At 42.5% G+C, this 16,111-nt stretch overlaps 1 protein-coding gene across 1 annotated transcript in view; it reads right to left on the bottom strand.

The window, feature by feature from the left end:
- The window catches only part of LOC124551146 (nuclear RNA export factor 1-like), a 214,143-nt gene that overhangs the window by 158,241 nt on the left and 39,791 nt on the right, over positions 1-16,111 (bottom strand). The window contains exons 3-5 of the mRNA XM_047126110.1: positions 14,318-14,754; positions 11,055-11,170; positions 1,659-1,748 (exon numbers count right to left, since the gene is read on the bottom strand). Coding sequence (XP_046982066.1) covers positions 1,659-1,748; positions 11,055-11,170; positions 14,318-14,754 — 643 coding nt within the window. The remainder of the gene's footprint in view (positions 1-1,658; positions 1,749-11,054; positions 11,171-14,317; positions 14,755-16,111) is intronic.

Below are 16,111 nucleotides of genomic sequence, written 5' to 3'. Positions count from 1 at the left end.
TAGCCAAAAGTTCTATGCGTAACAGTGTTCTCATTGTGCATGTCTGCAATACAAAGTATCATCATTGCAGTGAGTATCAATCTATCCTTATTATAATATTCTCATTTTCATTTCCTAGACTTATTTCTCACAAGGTGGAGTTTCAATAATAAAGAATCTCAAGTCTGCAAATAGTTTCCATCCTCCAGCATAGGAAAGTGGTACTCATAATACCATAGTCGTGCAATACGTCACTCTTGTTATAAGAATAACAAATAAATATTTCTACATACAAATAATGGGAATATGTGAAGGAAAGCAATTTGGTCATGCTGAGTTATTTTAATGACCATCCCAAAATTTGCCCGTAATGTTTTACGAAAAACACTGAATACTTTATATACAGTTGTCAGGCGAGGCAACATCCACATACTCCAGAAAATAAAAGATAAAGATTATCAGATTGTTATTAAGTTTGCAAAGCAAAATTATTTTAATCATTCTCATATTTTGAGCGGTTATGAAAATACTGTTGGCTGAAAGTTGTCAGTCTTGCTGAATGGCGAGTACCATTAATGTTAAGTTGTGAAACTGCACAAATAGGAGAACCTTGTAAATGTTTATAACTTCCTGCATGATTATAAAAATACTGTGCTTTTAGCATTATAACCATTATTATTAATACTCTATACAACGGCTAACTTAATTGACATTGACCAGTTTAATGCTAGTCACCTTCTTAACACACTGTCATTGTAGAGCAACTACTGGCTAGTCATGCAAGCCTCCACTGCTGACGGAAGTTGTGGCAGTGAAGTGGTGGACATGTGCCAGTCAGCTGTACAGAATCAGAGCAGTGAGACAGGCCTACATGGAACTCTTAAGAATGGCAGAGAGGAATTATTGACGGATCAGAGACAAATGTCACACCTCGTCACGGGAATTTGTTTCAAACCTAGTAGGAATTGGTACCATCAGGATACGGAGGATCTTCTCGACAGTTTTCAAGTGAACACCGTGCAAGGAACTGCACACAAATGGACATTTGAAATATGTGGAGGGTGTAGTTTTCAGGGCAGAGGTCATCCTGTCCCAAGTTATGGATTTTTTTCAGAGTGTGAGATAGGCTCAGTCTGTTGTGTCACTTTTAACGTGAATTGAGGATGTTTGTTTCAACACTCTTGGTGACAACATCTTATGCTGAGTGCACTGTGGAAGCTCTCATTTTTCAACATGACAACAGCCAAGTTCACCCGCACACTCATTGCTGGTTTCACACATTCAGGCACTTTATTACACAAGAAGAAGCACACTAAATACCATACAATAAGTCTGGAACTATTTGTAACAGAATATGGAATGTAGCAATCAATAATGTTATAATTTGGTAGCTATAAGGGATCCAATCATCACCGAGCAGCCACAGCTCGATACAGCACACCTGTTCACTCTTCCTTTGATGCCATTATTGAGGCTAGAGACTTGGTGTTGCCCTTATTAGTATGATGTTGCCCCTATTAGTATGATGTCTGCTGAGAGTACCAAATTTTTCATCTGGTGTGCTTATACAGAACATAATTACCACCGAGAGCTGAATCATCACATGGCCAGTGAGAGAAATGAAAGCCAAAGAATGTAGAAAAAATACTACTGTGAAATGAAAAAGGAAGTGTACTTACAAAGTAAGGCGTAATTTTCTGTGGTGATATTCGTTTGTTGATGGCTGCGATGACAAATCTTCTCTCATATTCTGGAACAGGAGTTTTGATCTGGAAATAAAATATATGAAGCTTCATACACCACCACCAACATAATAACAACATAGGAAATGGAAAAGTAAAAGTAAAGATTAATTCTTTTCTGGACATTTCTACCATATGAAACAGAACAGGCCAAAAGAACAATTCTTTCTGGAGTAAGAAAACAACAATAGCATGGATCACAGAAATTATAAAGAAACTAAAAGAAACATCATCAAAGGATCGGAAATAATACAAGCACTTTTCAATCACATCCTTAATTTTTTCAAGGTTGCCTGGGGGGTGGGGGGAGAACAAACCAGGACAACATGGACAGAAGAAAGAAAACGATGACATCGGGAGAAGATGAATGAGTACGTGATAAAAGCAGAAACAACAGAGAATGTACATAAACCGAGTGTTGTTAAGTGGTCAATGCAACAACAACAACAACAACAATAATAACACTCTGCACTTCATAACTGTCTCCCATTCTGATGCATAAGTCTTTAATTTGGGTCAAACGTGCGTATAGCCTTCCTACGTAATGGTGCAAAAGCGTGGTGCCATGCGATGTCATTCTTGAGCCTGACAACCCTCCAAATGGCAAGGTGTCAACATATGCAAAAAAAAGTTCACGTGACGTGTGAGGTGGGTTACTGGTGTCACATTGGCACCGAATTTGACCACAATTCTGCCCAACACCACAACGGATGTGTCACACAATTGAAAAGTCGTCACAGCACGTCTTACCCGCATTTCATTTTTTCCACTGACACCTCTGCGGTGGAGGTCAGAACCGCGATGCCCAGTGTCGAATGAGTAGGCAAGGAGAACATTTCAGACACACTAACACTCAGGATCGAAACGAAAAGGTCTCAGGATGTGGCAAAAAGGGCATCAGTAAAACCCTTCCCCTGTGGTGTCAATTCCCACACATTTTGTGGTCAAAAACAACCATTTGCAGTGTGATAAGCAACAGGAAGATATTCTTAACAGCCTTTGGCCTTCGGCATTGGTGGCATCTCGTGGGCTACTCGACCCTTCTCAGCAGACGTCACGGAACCCTGTTGAACGTGATCTCTCCCTTTTCGGGTGCAGCGCTACCACAATTTTTGCTCTGGTGCACAGGATGGAACCAGTAGGGCCCATTGAAAATCATTTGACAAAATCTGAATGTGATCCAAAGCAGCAAAGGATCTTCATGTTTTTTCGATGTTCCTGTTTCACACCCTCCTGCGACACGATCACGGAAGGGTGTGACATTGGCACATGCGTGAATAAAATAGCAAAGGGTCCCTCTAAAGCCTCCAGGTTGGCAAAATATTCAGTAGCAGCTGCCTACATTTACTGGGAATTTTAAAAATGTGCTGTCACACAGAAAACCTGTGAAGTTGCCAGGGGCACTTGCAGGTAATCAACTAGCTAACATCCTCCCGTGGCTTGCCTGCTGCACACAACTAGGAGTATTTCTCAGGTTTTTCCTGTAAAGAAAACATTTTCAAATTACTCAATAAGTGTGGATAGGTCCCACGAATAGTTTTGCTGAACTTGGGGGTCTTAGAGGAACATTTTACTGTTTTATTCACGCGTGTGTCAGTTTCACACCATTCCGTGATCCTGCCACAGGAGGGTGTGAAATAGGAACACTGAAAAAACGTAAGGCCCTTTACTGCTTTGCATCGCGTTCAAATTTCGTCGAATGGTTTTGAATGGTCCCTACTGCACCCACCCCGTACGCTAGAGCAAAAACTGCACTCCAAAGGGGTGAGATCATATTCAATGGGGTTGCAGCTCTGTGATGTCTGTTGAGACCGGGGTGAATAGTTCAGGTGATGTCAACAGTGCCAAATGTTGTCAAAAATGTCTTCCTTTTGCTCATCACACTCAGAAATGGTTGTTTTTCACCGCAAAATGTGTGGGAATCAAAGTCTGAAGGAAAGAGGTGGTTACATTGATTCCCTTTATGTCATCTTCTGAAGCTTTTTTTGGTGTAGATTGTGAGTGGTGGTATGTCTGAAACGTTTTCCTCAGCAACGCGTACAAAAACTGCACAATTTCAATTCCGGGTGTTGTGATTCAGCCCTCCATCGCAAAGGCTTTAAAAGAAGCGCGTGACTGCGTGTGAGATCGCTCTCTAAGTTTTCATCTATTTTTAGTTTTCAGATATATATTTTAACTGTTTTTGTGATAATATTTACTATATAAGTGACTTATTAGTGGTTTCTTCATTCACCTCTGCATTTCGTGTGTTGTGGCCTGATATTTGTGAGTGTTTCGTATCGAGCAACTTAACCTCTTACCCGTGTTTACATTCCGCGCTGACCAGTTGCAGCTGTAGCGGCGCATCGAAAGCTAAGTACTAATTAATTGTTTGTGTATAGTAGTTTATTTAGGAACTTTAGTAGTCTTCAACCGGTGTTCTTGGTGTTTTCCGGTGAAATAACTTCAGAAGAAATTTTTGCGAACTGCTTTCAGTTTCGTTACTGTCATTAGACGTTTGATTTTCTTTCTGTGTTAGTATTTTGTTATATTCTCATTTGTTGTTGATTAATACTGTCAATAATAGTAGTTACTTCCCTTGTAGAGCAAGTTTGTGATAATTGTAGTCAGTTTTTAACATCTTCTTATTGTAGTAGCGGAACTTAGATAAAGTTGTTTTCTTGTTTCAATAATTGTAAAATTTTACCATGAGTGAGAAGTGTGGGCTTTGCCGTAGGTTCGTGAGTAGTGGATTGCGGTGTGAGACTTGTTCGAAGTATTTTCACTGGGGGGAATGCAGTGGGGAAGCCAGTGGGCATTCTGGTGAGATCCTCTCCTGGAACTGCAGGTTATGTAGCAAGAGTAAGTTGATAGAGGAGCAGGAGCGTAAGATCTGTGCCCTTCAGGTGCAGTTGAAAAACGCACAGGAGGAGCTAGATAGGATGAGGAGGGAGAAGGGGGTTGGGGAATGGGAGCTGGCTGTTGGCAAGAGATCTGCTAGGAGAAGGAGATTTTCAGATAGTTTTACTATTGGTGTTTGTAATAGATATGACCAACTGTCAGAGTCTAGTGGAGAGGAATCTCTAGTAGCTGTAGATGTAGGAAGTATGCAGCAGACCTCAGCAGTTACGGTGGCTAGGACAGTTGCAAAGTCTAAGAGAAAGAAGAAGGTTCTGCTGTTAGGTAGTTCTCATGATAGAGGTGTAGGCCAGCAGTTGCAGGAAGTTTTGGGCAGTGAGTACCAGGTCACCAGCATTGTGAAGCCTAATGCAGGATTGGCTCAGGTGACTTTTAACATAGGGGGGTTATGTAGGGATTTTACTAAAGAGGATCAGGTAGTGATTGTGGGTGGGGCTGGTAATAGTATTGATAGGGATGGGAAGTATGACATAGATGGTGACCTGGAAAAGATAGCCACTCAGACTGGCAACACGAATGTGCATTTCGTGGAACTGTTTCAGCGTCACGATCGGCCTCATCTTAATATAGCCGTCAGGCGTAATAACATGAGACTTGGGGGTGCGCTGATGACAGAAGGCATGAGTCACATTTCAGTGGTGTCGGTGGAGTCTATCAGTAGGACGGGTTTCACTAGACATGGCCTGCACCTCAACAGGTATGGGAAGGGGAGGTTGGCAAAACTTATAGGTGACAGCATAGGTGGGGGTGGTGGGATCACTCATGGGAAAATTCCGGTAGTTGTGGGTGTTAGAGCTGTACCTTTTTTAGATTGAAGTCAGCTGATAGGTATTCCTGCTTAAGGGAAGTCTCTCTAACAAAGAAACCACAAAGCTTGGGTATCCGATTAATGAGGGAATTAGTATATTTCATCAAAATATACAAGGTATTCGAGATAAAGTTAGTGAACTGCTTATAGATGTTGACTCTGAAATTATTGGTATATCTGAACACTTCTTAAATAAGGAGATAATTCAGAGGCTTCCTTTACCAGGATACAGGTTGGCTGGCAGCTTTTCTAGGAGCTCTTTGCGGTGTGGGGGAGTAGCCATGTATGTGAAAAACGGTATCCCATTTGAGTCAATTGATGTTTCAAAGTACTGCACTGAAAAGGTGTTTGAATGTTGTGCAGGTGTGGTTAAATTTAGTGGAGCTAAACTTCTTACTGTTGTTATTTATAGATCCCCAGACTCCGATTTCACAACATTTTTGCTAAAGCTAGAGGAGGTTCTTGGTTCACTTTATAGGAAATACAAAAAGTTAGTTATATGTGGTGACTTCAATATTAATTGTATAAGTGATTGTGCAAGGAAAAGGATGCTGGTAGACCTCCTTAATTCATATAATCTTATGCAAACCGTATTCTTTCCAACTAGAGTGCAAGGGAACAGTAGAACAACCATAGACAATATTTTTGTTCATTCGTCATTATTAGAAGGGCATTCTGTTAGCAAAAAAGTGAATGGCCTTTCAGATCATGATGCACAAATTTTAAGTCTAAAAGATTTTTGTGCTTCAACACATGTTAAATATAGTTACCAACTTTTTAGGAAAGCTGATCCAGTTGCTGTACAGACTTTTGTAAACCTTATCAAGGAACAAGATTGGCAAGATGTTTATAGTGCTGATACAGTAGACGATAAATATAATGCTTTCCTCAAGACTTTTCTCGTGCTCTTTGAAAGTTGCTTTCCGTTAGAACGTTTAAAACAGGGTACTAGCACAAACAGGCAGCCTGGGTGGCTGACTAAAGGGAAAAGAATATCTTGTAGAACAAAGTGGCAATTATATCAAAACGTTAGAAACAGTCAAAATCTAAATGCAGCAGCCCATTACAAACAGTATTGTAAGGTGCTTAAAAAAGTTATTAGGAAGGCAAAAAGTATGTGGTATGCAGATAGAATAGCTAAGTCTCAGGATAAAATTAAAACCATATGGTCAGTCGTAAAGGAAGTGGCTGGTCTGCAGAGACAGGTCGAGGATATAGAATCAGTGCGTAGTGGGGATGTCCGTGTTGCTGATAAGTCGCATATATGTACAGTACTTAATAATCACTTTCTGAATATAGCAGGTGAACTAAATAGAAACCTAGTCCCAACAGGGAATCATATAGCGCTCTTAGAAAAAAGTGTTCCGAGACTGTTACCTGAAATGCTCCTCCATGATACTGACAAGAGGGAGATTGAGTTAATAATTAAATCACTAAAGACCAAGAACTCTAATGGATATGACGGGGTATCTAGCAGAATACTGAAGTATTGTTCCACGTATATTAGCTCAGTACTTAGCCATATCTGTAACTTTTCCTTTAGCAGTGGTCGGTTTCCTGACCGATTAAAGTACTCGGTAGTGAAGCCACTTTATAAAAAGGGAGACAGGGATAATGTTGACAATTATAGACCTATTTCTATGCCATCGGTGTTTGCTAAAGTTATCGAGAGGCTTGTATATACAAGGTTACTGCAGCATTTAAATTCACATAATTTGCTGTCAAATGTACAGTTTGGTTTTAGAAATGGCTTAACAACTGAAAATGCTATATTCTCTTTTCTCTGTGAGGTTTTGGACGGATTAAATAAAAGGTTGAGAACGTTAGGTGTTTTCTTTGATTTAACGAAGGCTTTTGACTGTGTTGACCACAAAATATTACTGCAGAAGTTGGAACATTATGGAGTAAGGGGAGTAGCTTACAATTGGTTCACCTCCTACTTTAAGAACAGAAAGCAGAAGGTAATCCTCCGCAATATTGAGAGTGGTAATGATGTTCAGTCCCAATGGGGCACTGTTAAATGGGGCGTTCCCCAAGGGTCGGTGCTGGGGCCACTGCTGTTCCTTATTTATGTAAATGATATGCCTTCTAGTATTACAGGTGATTCAAAAATATTTCTGTTTGCTGATGACACCACCTTGGTAGTGAAGGATCTTGTGTGTAATATTGAAACATTATCAAATAATGTAGTTCATGAAGTAAGTTCGTGGCTTGTGGAAAATAATTTGATGCTAAATCACAGTAAGACTCAGTTTTTACAGTTTCTAACCCACAATTCAACAAGAACTGACATTTTAATCAGACAGAATGGGCATGTTATAAGCGAGACGGAACAGTTCAAGTTCCTAGGCGTACGGATAGATAGTAAGCTGTTGTGGAAAGCCCATGTTCAGGATCTTGTTCAGAAACTAAATGCCGCTTTATTTACCATTAGAACAGTATCTGAAATAAGTGACATTTCAACACGAAAAGTAGTATACTTCGCATATTTTCATACGCTTATGTCATATGGTATTATTTTTTTGGGGTAATTCTTCTGATTCAAAAAGGGTATTTTTGGCTCAAAAACGGGCTGTTCGAGCTATGTATGGTGTAAGTTCGAAAACCTCTTGTCGACCCCTATTCAATAGTCTGGGAATTTTAACATTGCCCTCACAGTATGTATTTTCTTTAATGTCGTTTGTTGTTAGCAATATTAGCTTATTCCCAAGAGTTAGCAGCTTTCACTCAGTTAATACTAGGCAGAAATCAAATCTGCATGTGGAATGCACTTCCTTGACTCTTGTGCAGAAAGGAGTGCAGTATTCTGCTGCATCCATTTTCAATAAGCTACCACAAGAACTCAAAAATCTTAGCAGTAGCCCAAACACTTTTAAGTCTAAACTGAAGAGTTTCCTCATGGCTCACTCCTTCTATTCTGTCGAGGAGCTCCTGGAAGAGATAAAAAATTAAGCAAATTCCAGTGTTACATTCTTGATTTTCTTTATTTAAACTAACGACTCGTTTCATTTTATCTGTTTCTACAATCGTGTTATAATTTCATGTATTGACTCGTTCCATGACCATGGAGACTTCTCCTAAATGTGGTCCCACGGAACAATAAATAAATAAATAAATAAATAAATAAGGAGTGGTAAGAGGGCTGTGATGACCTCGCAATCGTGTGACACTTCGACTGTGGCACTGGGTAGAACTGTGACTGAATTTGGTGCCAATGTGACATCATTAACCCACTTTATACATCACATGAGCTTCTGAGCTCTGGCCTATTTTTCACACATGTCAACATTCGCTGTTTTAAATGTTGTCAAACCTGAGGGTGACATTGCATGCCACTACGCTTTTCCACCACTACAGAGGAACTTTGTAGGCACCTTTGAGCTGAAGTTCAAACTTATGCATCAGAATGGAAGAAAAAAAAGAAACTGATCCTTTAATTTTGTTGTGAATTGTAATAATGGTAACAATGACAACAGTATGAGATTATAAGGCTGGGAGAGGTAGCACCTTCCACTGTGTGAACTTTCCAGTTACAGACTTTGCTCCTCATCACTTCTTAAGCCCTCCCCCCATGCACGCACGTCTGAAGGAACAGGCACTGCAGCAATCAACAGTCGTATGAAATATGAGAATCATATTTGCATTTGCTAAACTTTGGCTGCACTATGCACTGCTGCCAATGCAAACTTGTTCACAGGCCAGGACTCGAACCAGGTACTTCCACGTGACTGCCTCAACCATCCGAGCATGCTCCCCAAACCGATCCAAATTTCCGTAATGTCACTGATTTCGCCTACACACACACACACACACACACACACACACACACACACACAGAGGGAGAGGGAGAGGGAGAGGGGGAGGGAGGGAGGGAGGGAGGGAGGGAGGGAGGGAGGGAGGGAGGGAGGGAGAGAGAGAGAGATACTGTGAGTCCTATACAGGAAGAGATGTATGACTAAATTCGTCCAGTTGTTTAGTGTAAAATACTATATTGTAGTGACTGTGTTGTTCTAACGTACTTTGCAATGTCCTTCAGACATTCACGCATTTTATGCCTAATAAAGAGCTTTGACTTTAATCACATATCTCTTCCCATATGGGACTCACAATATCCGTGCCAGTATAGGATGTAGATGAAAGCAGTGAGATACGAAAATTTGGGTACGTCCAGGGAGAGTGCTTCAGTGGCCGAGGTAGACGAGGTGACCACTAGTGTTAAGTGGAAGATCTAGGTTGAAGTCCTGGCCCATGTACAAGTTTTCACTGTCAATAATGCATAGTGCAGCCAAAGTCTGGCAATATTCACAAATGCTTCTCATAAATATAGCATTATTATCATTAGTTATACTATTGAGGTGATTCTTGGTTTGTTGGGACAGATTTTTATGTTCGAAGTGTTGCTGGGCCATTGTAAGACATCCTTTTGGCAAGTTTCAATCATCACAAGTAATCGCTCAGAGTCTGCAGTGCCGCACATTGCACCACGAATCCCCTCCCTGGCGAAGTTCCATGTTTTTGTCAATGCAGATCTAAGAATGTACAAAAATGAAAAGAGAATAATCTCGATGACAGAAGTCTGTCAGATGAGATGTACTTGTGAAGCAGCTAACACTAAGTTGCAAATTGAAGTCGAGTTGTAAATTGAGTTTAAGTTGTAGTTTCCACAACAAACTAGATTGTGTCCAGAGCACATAGCCTGTTTTTCTTCACAGTAAAAGTTGCTTTATTGGAAGAACAGCTAGAAGAAGTGAAGGTTCTGCCTGGTATAAGGTGAAAGCATACTTCAAGATGGCAGAAACCTTCACCCAGGACATTTGAAGTGCATAAAACATTAATTCGTCCCAGAGTATCTCCACATCCGACAATTCTGTGTTTGGTGAAAAGCAACATCTTTAAACAGATAGTGCTGCCTCAGCAGAAAACCATATATTGAGATGAGTAAATCTTGAACAACATGCCCAGCAGATGCAAGCAATCACTCTCCAGATATAAACGACTGCTGATTGGTCCGTATGTAACACTGCCCTACAGATAAAAAGTAACGTCCATCTGTACACAGCCATAACATAGCAATACAGGAATTGCTGCAATTAACATTTCATAATGGCAATCTTAAGGATTCCCAACAACCCCCACATCATATACCTGGGTAGCCAATTCTGTTTCATATTCTGGACCTGACTGCCCACACTGTTGCCACATTATTACAGTGTCCTGCTTCATACCATTACCTGCATATACTGAAATAAACTGTTCATTCATTTCACTGGGTTTTTTACTTTCACGTTAGTGCATCACCTCAAAATTATACATAAGAGTAGGGTAAAAGGAAGGGCATACAATTGTTCTGAATCTTTCATTTCTGTGATTTTCCTTTAGTCAGTTAATCATCCACCTTAGTTCTTCCTTCCTGCAGTAAAAAATAGAAGAAAAGAGACCAGTAAGATATTTTGTCTGTCACTGGTACATTACACACTTGGACGTATGATGGATCTACCACCTGTCTGATGTAGTATTTTTTCAAGAAGAAATTTTCTTGACTTCTATCAATACACATTGAAAAATTCTGTAATATATTACAGCTACTACCACTTAGATTTCTATGTAAAAGAAACTGATGTACTTACAGTGATCTGGTGCCACTGGCTAGCATTACGACCAATATCAGTAAGAATATCACCGTGCATGTTGGCAAACTTTAAGGAATTTGAGGAGTTCAACTCCACGAATTCTTCTGCAATTCCTGTAAGTAACAGAAGTAAACATTTTATAACAACTTTCTTTCGTGAACGTAATTGAAACATGACTTTTTATCAACATCTGCACAATGGCTGCCCGTTTCTCTATATAACAAAAGAAAAGTATGTTCTTTCTAGAGAAGGTGAAAAACTACTGATTACTGGGAGCTGACTACAATCTCAGAACTAGGTAGCTGACACACAAAGGAACTTACTGCACCACATATTGAACAAAAATGTATTACCTTTCCTTTTCGGTTCCAAATTGATTACCTTAAAGGAACACAGGCTGGTGGCAGGAAAGGAATAAAGGAAAAGGATGACATGGTAATGTAACAATGGGTGGAGCTAGTACTGGATCAGTGTACAGGGAAAGTACAGAGGAGATGCATGGAGGTGAGAGAAGGAGGGATTAAAAAGAAAGGAAGGAGGACAGAGCAAATGGAATTGGGAGGGGGGGGGGGGGGGTCATGAACGAAGATGAGGCAGGCACGTGGAGGCCACAGGATGGAGATAGGGTCAAAAGGAGGGGAGTGTGGGTAAAGCGAGGCGAGGTGTGGGTAAAGCGAGCTGAGATGGGGGTAAAAGCAAGAGAAGTCGAGCTAAGGCGGGAGAAGGAGATGGTGGAGCAAAGGCAGCAGGAGAAGGAGAGGTTGGGGATAAGGCAGCAGGAGGAGGAGAGGTTGGGGATAAGGCAGCAGGAGGAGGAGAGGTTGGGGATAAGGCAGCAGGAGGAGGAGAGGTTGGGGATAAGGCAGCAGGAGAAGGAGAGGTTGGGGATAAGGCAGCAGGAGAAGGAGAGGTTGGGGATAAGGCAGCAGGAGAAGGAGAGGTTGGGGATAAGGCAGCAGGAGAAGGAGAGGTTGGGGATAAGGCAGCAGGAGAAGGAGAGGTTGGGGATAAGGCAGCAGGAGAAGGAGAGGTTGGGGATAAGGCAGCAGGAGAAGGAGAGGTTGGGGATAAGGCAGCAGGAGAAGGAGAGGTTGGGGATAAGGCAGCAGGAGAAGGAGAGGTTGGGGATAAGGCAGCAGGAGAAGGAGAGGTTGGGGATAAGGCAGCAGGAGAAGGAGAGGTTGGGGATAAGGCAGCAGGAGAAGGAGAGGTTGGGGATAAGGCAGCAGGAGAAGGAGAGGTTGGGGATAAGGCAGCAGGAGAAGGAGAGGTTGGGGATAAGGCAGCAGGAGAACGAGAGGTTGGGGATAAGGCAGCAGGAGAAGGAGAGGTTGGGGATAAGGCAGCAGGAGAAGGAGAGGTTGGGGATAAGGCAGCAGGAGAAGGAGAGGTTGGGGATAAGGCAGCAGGAGAAGGAGAGGTTGGGGATAAGGCAGCAGGAGAAGGAGAGGTTGGGGATGAGGCAGCAGAAGGAGAGGTTGGAGATGAGGCGGGAGAAGGAGAGGTTGGAGATGAGGCGGGAGAAGGAGAGGCGGGAGAAGGAGAGGCTGGAGATGAGGGAGGAGAAGGAGAGGCTGGAGATGAGGCGGGAGAAGGAGAGGCGGGAGAAGGAGAGGCTGGAGATGAGGCGGGAGAAGGAGAGGCGGGAGAAGGAGAGGCGGGAGAAGGAGAGGCGGGAGAAGGAGAGGCGGGAGAAGGAGAGGCGGGAGAAGGAGAGGCGGGAGAAGGAGAGGCGGGAGAAGGAGAGGCGGGAGAAGGAGAGGCGGGAGAAGGAGAGGCGGGAGAAGGAGAGGCTGGAGATGAGGCGGGAGAAGGAGAGGCTGGAGATGAGGCGGGAGAAGGAGAGGCTGGAGATGAGGCGGGAGAAGGAGAGGCTGGAGATGAGGCGGGAGAAGGAGAGGCTGGAGATGAGGCGGGAGAAGGAGAGGCTGGAGATGAGGCAGGAGGAGGAGAGGTTGGAGATAAGGCAGGAGAAGGAGAGGTTGGAGATAAGGCAGGAGAAGGAGGGCGGCGAGGATAGAGGGCGGCGAGGGCCGGGAAGGGGGAAGGCGGGGGGGTTACTGAGCTGATGTTGAGGTGGGACTGGGGCTAGGGGCATGCCGTGGTGGATGCAATTGGGGAGCTGACAAGAGGGTTTGGGGAGTGTACACACAGAGCGGGCGAGCGGGCAGCGGATCAAAGGGGCTGTGTGGTGAGGGGTACAGACCAAGGGGCATTGTGTCAAGGGGAGCAGACCATGGCATAGGAGGAGTAGTTATCCCATAAGGGAGGTAGCTTACAAAATCCTCATTCAATGAATACTCCAATGACGTTTTTCTGTTTGGGATCCTTCCAAGTTAGATTGATGGAGGAAACAGAGAAAGTGCAAAGAAAAGCAATGCACTTTGGTAAAGTTCATCTAGTAAACACCGATGGAGATGCTGGTCCAACTCCAGTGGCATATGCTGCAAGAGAGGCATTTTGCATCACAGTCTGGTATATTGTTAAAATTCTGAGAGAGTGTGTTCAAACAATGGAAACTCTACAGGCAGGAATACCAACAATGTAGGAAACAACGGGTTGCTTCTTACCATACAGAAGACACGTTAAGTTGCAGAGAGGCACAATTAAAAGACACTTACATAAAGTTTTCAGCCAAAGCCTTCGTCAACGAAAGAGAAACACACACCCTTCATACAAACAAGCAAGCGCCCCCACGCACACATGATCGTAAACTCCAGCATATCCGGCCAGAAGGCATTCTGACCCGAGATGATGGAGTTTACGATCATGTGTGCGTGGGGTGCACTTGCTTGTTTGTATGAAGGGTGTGTGTTTCTCTTTCATTGACGAAGGCTGTGGCTATAAGCTTCATGAATGTGTCTTAACTGTGCTTCGCCACAACTCTGTCTTTTCCTGCATTGTTGAGAGAGTACATTCCTACACAAGTCAACAGATATACTGCTTCGCCCTACATAAATCTCACTAATAAAAAAAAAAAAAATAAAAAAAAATAAAAATAAAAAAAAAAAAATTGAGAGATTCGTGTTCACACGGTGACTTACTGACAACTGTTCTTCCTGCAAACTGTTTGTGGCTGGAACAGGAAAGAGGGCAAGTGGCTGTTATAGTCAAAGCACCCTCCAGCAAACATTATAAGGTGGCTAGTGGGGTATAAATGTAGAAGCGGACAGCACACCCTACTAGTGTAAAAAGAATGGGGTAAGAAGCAAGATGCCTATTAACAGCTACTGTAAGGCAGAACAGCCTAGTTTCCTTACCTGTCTGTGCAAACATGCCCACTGCATGCTGCACAGCCTGGGATGACACGGTGCTATGTGTCAGGGACTGGTAGTAACTTTGCTGCACGACAGGTGGCTTCACCACAGGTGGGGCCTGGTAGTGGCTCTGCTGCACCACTGGCTGCTGTACGACAGGCGGCTGCACCACAGGCGGTGACTGGTAGTGGCTCTGCTGCACCACTGGCTGCTGTAAGACAGGCGGCTGCACCACAGGTGGCGGGTGGCGCGGCTGCACTATGGGTGGTGGCTGCCGCGACTGCACCGCGGGCAGCGGCTGTACTGCGGGCAGCGGTCGGTGTGGTTGCACCGCGGGCAGCGGTTGCCGCTGGTATTGTGGTTTCCCTCTGCCGCCGTATAGTACTGGTCCTCTTTCTATAATCGGATCTTTGGTGACTGGGACTTGCGTCAGCACCCGCCTGTTATACGAGAGATATTAAATCGATAAAGAGGCTAAGAATTCTAGAAGAACAGAGCCTACAGCCAATACGCTATAAGAGTAAAGGTAACACTCGCCGTGCGGTCGGGATGCCGACTGGTCGTCAGACGAGTAAAAAAGGATCTGAAACATCACTAATACACGATGCATTTGGTCACTATAATGAGGGATACTTCCAGACAGACTGAAATGTGTTACTGTCAGACCCTTTTACAATAAAGGCAATAAGACAGATGTTAATTAGTACTGACCGGTCTCACTAAGACTTATCTCCACCATGAAGGTGCTGGAAAAAAATTATGCATGCAAATGCCTTGACACTTGATACACTAAATAGTATAATTATACAAAATTTAAAAGATAATATATTTCCAACTGGTAATTTCAGTGATATGTCAAATGCATACGATTGTCAGTTTGCAGTGTCTCCTAGAGAAGCTCAAATATTATGGTATCAAAGATCTTGATGTTAACTGGTTTCATCTTCTCTATCTATCAGGATGTTACGTGTTGCACTGAGAAATTCAGTGGTTGTACACAATGAAACAGCAACTTCAGTATGGGGATAATCTCTACATTTTTAGAACACAGATTAAAATGGGGTCACTCTTCTTCTTGTTACATATAATGGACCTTCTATCACATATCCAAGAAGCAGAAATAATTCACTTTGCTGAAAATCCAAACTAGTACATATAGGTATTATAATAAAACCTAATGGAGTAATTTCAACACTTGAAAATGTAAAAAAGGTTTTTAACATGATTTTTTATGTTTGCATAATTTTTGCTGCTTCTGAATTACTTTTTAGTGCTGATTTCAGGTCTGTTACCACATATAGTTTTTCCACATCAAGTAAGTGCATTTTTCATTCAACCTCAAGTTCCACAAAGAGAAATTTTATTGCAAGTAAGGAAAATATTATTTTAGTAATTTGGAGTAGTTGGCCTCGCCTGTCACTCCCATTTAGCTGTTTGGTATGCTATACTGTTACGACGTTACATTTGTGTTGTTAAATGTAGATTTGCAGTTTCTCAGAAAAGAGTTCCCGAGAGTGGTCCAGTAGCGCAAATGTATTCTGTTATGTATGTGGTAGCTACATAACTAAGTGAAATAGGACATTAACAGCTTCATGAAAAATATGTTCTACTCATACTTTGGTATGAGGATTGGTGATAGTAACCAAAGCTGGGCATCACACAAGATAGACCGTACAGGTATTGATGGATAGACACTGTGGAAAAATGGGAAAATGAAATCAATATCTTTTGCAATTCCCATAGTTTGGAAGGAGCCACAAAATCACATATATCCTTTTTTTCCCCTTAGTGCTGTTA

Source organism: Schistocerca americana, chromosome 9 (assembly GCF_021461395.2).
Source record: "Schistocerca americana isolate TAMUIC-IGC-003095 chromosome 9, iqSchAmer2.1, whole genome shotgun sequence".
Lineage (NCBI taxonomy): Eukaryota > Metazoa > Arthropoda > Insecta > Orthoptera > Acrididae > Schistocerca > Schistocerca americana.
This window is presented reverse-complemented; position numbering and strand designations above follow the sequence as displayed.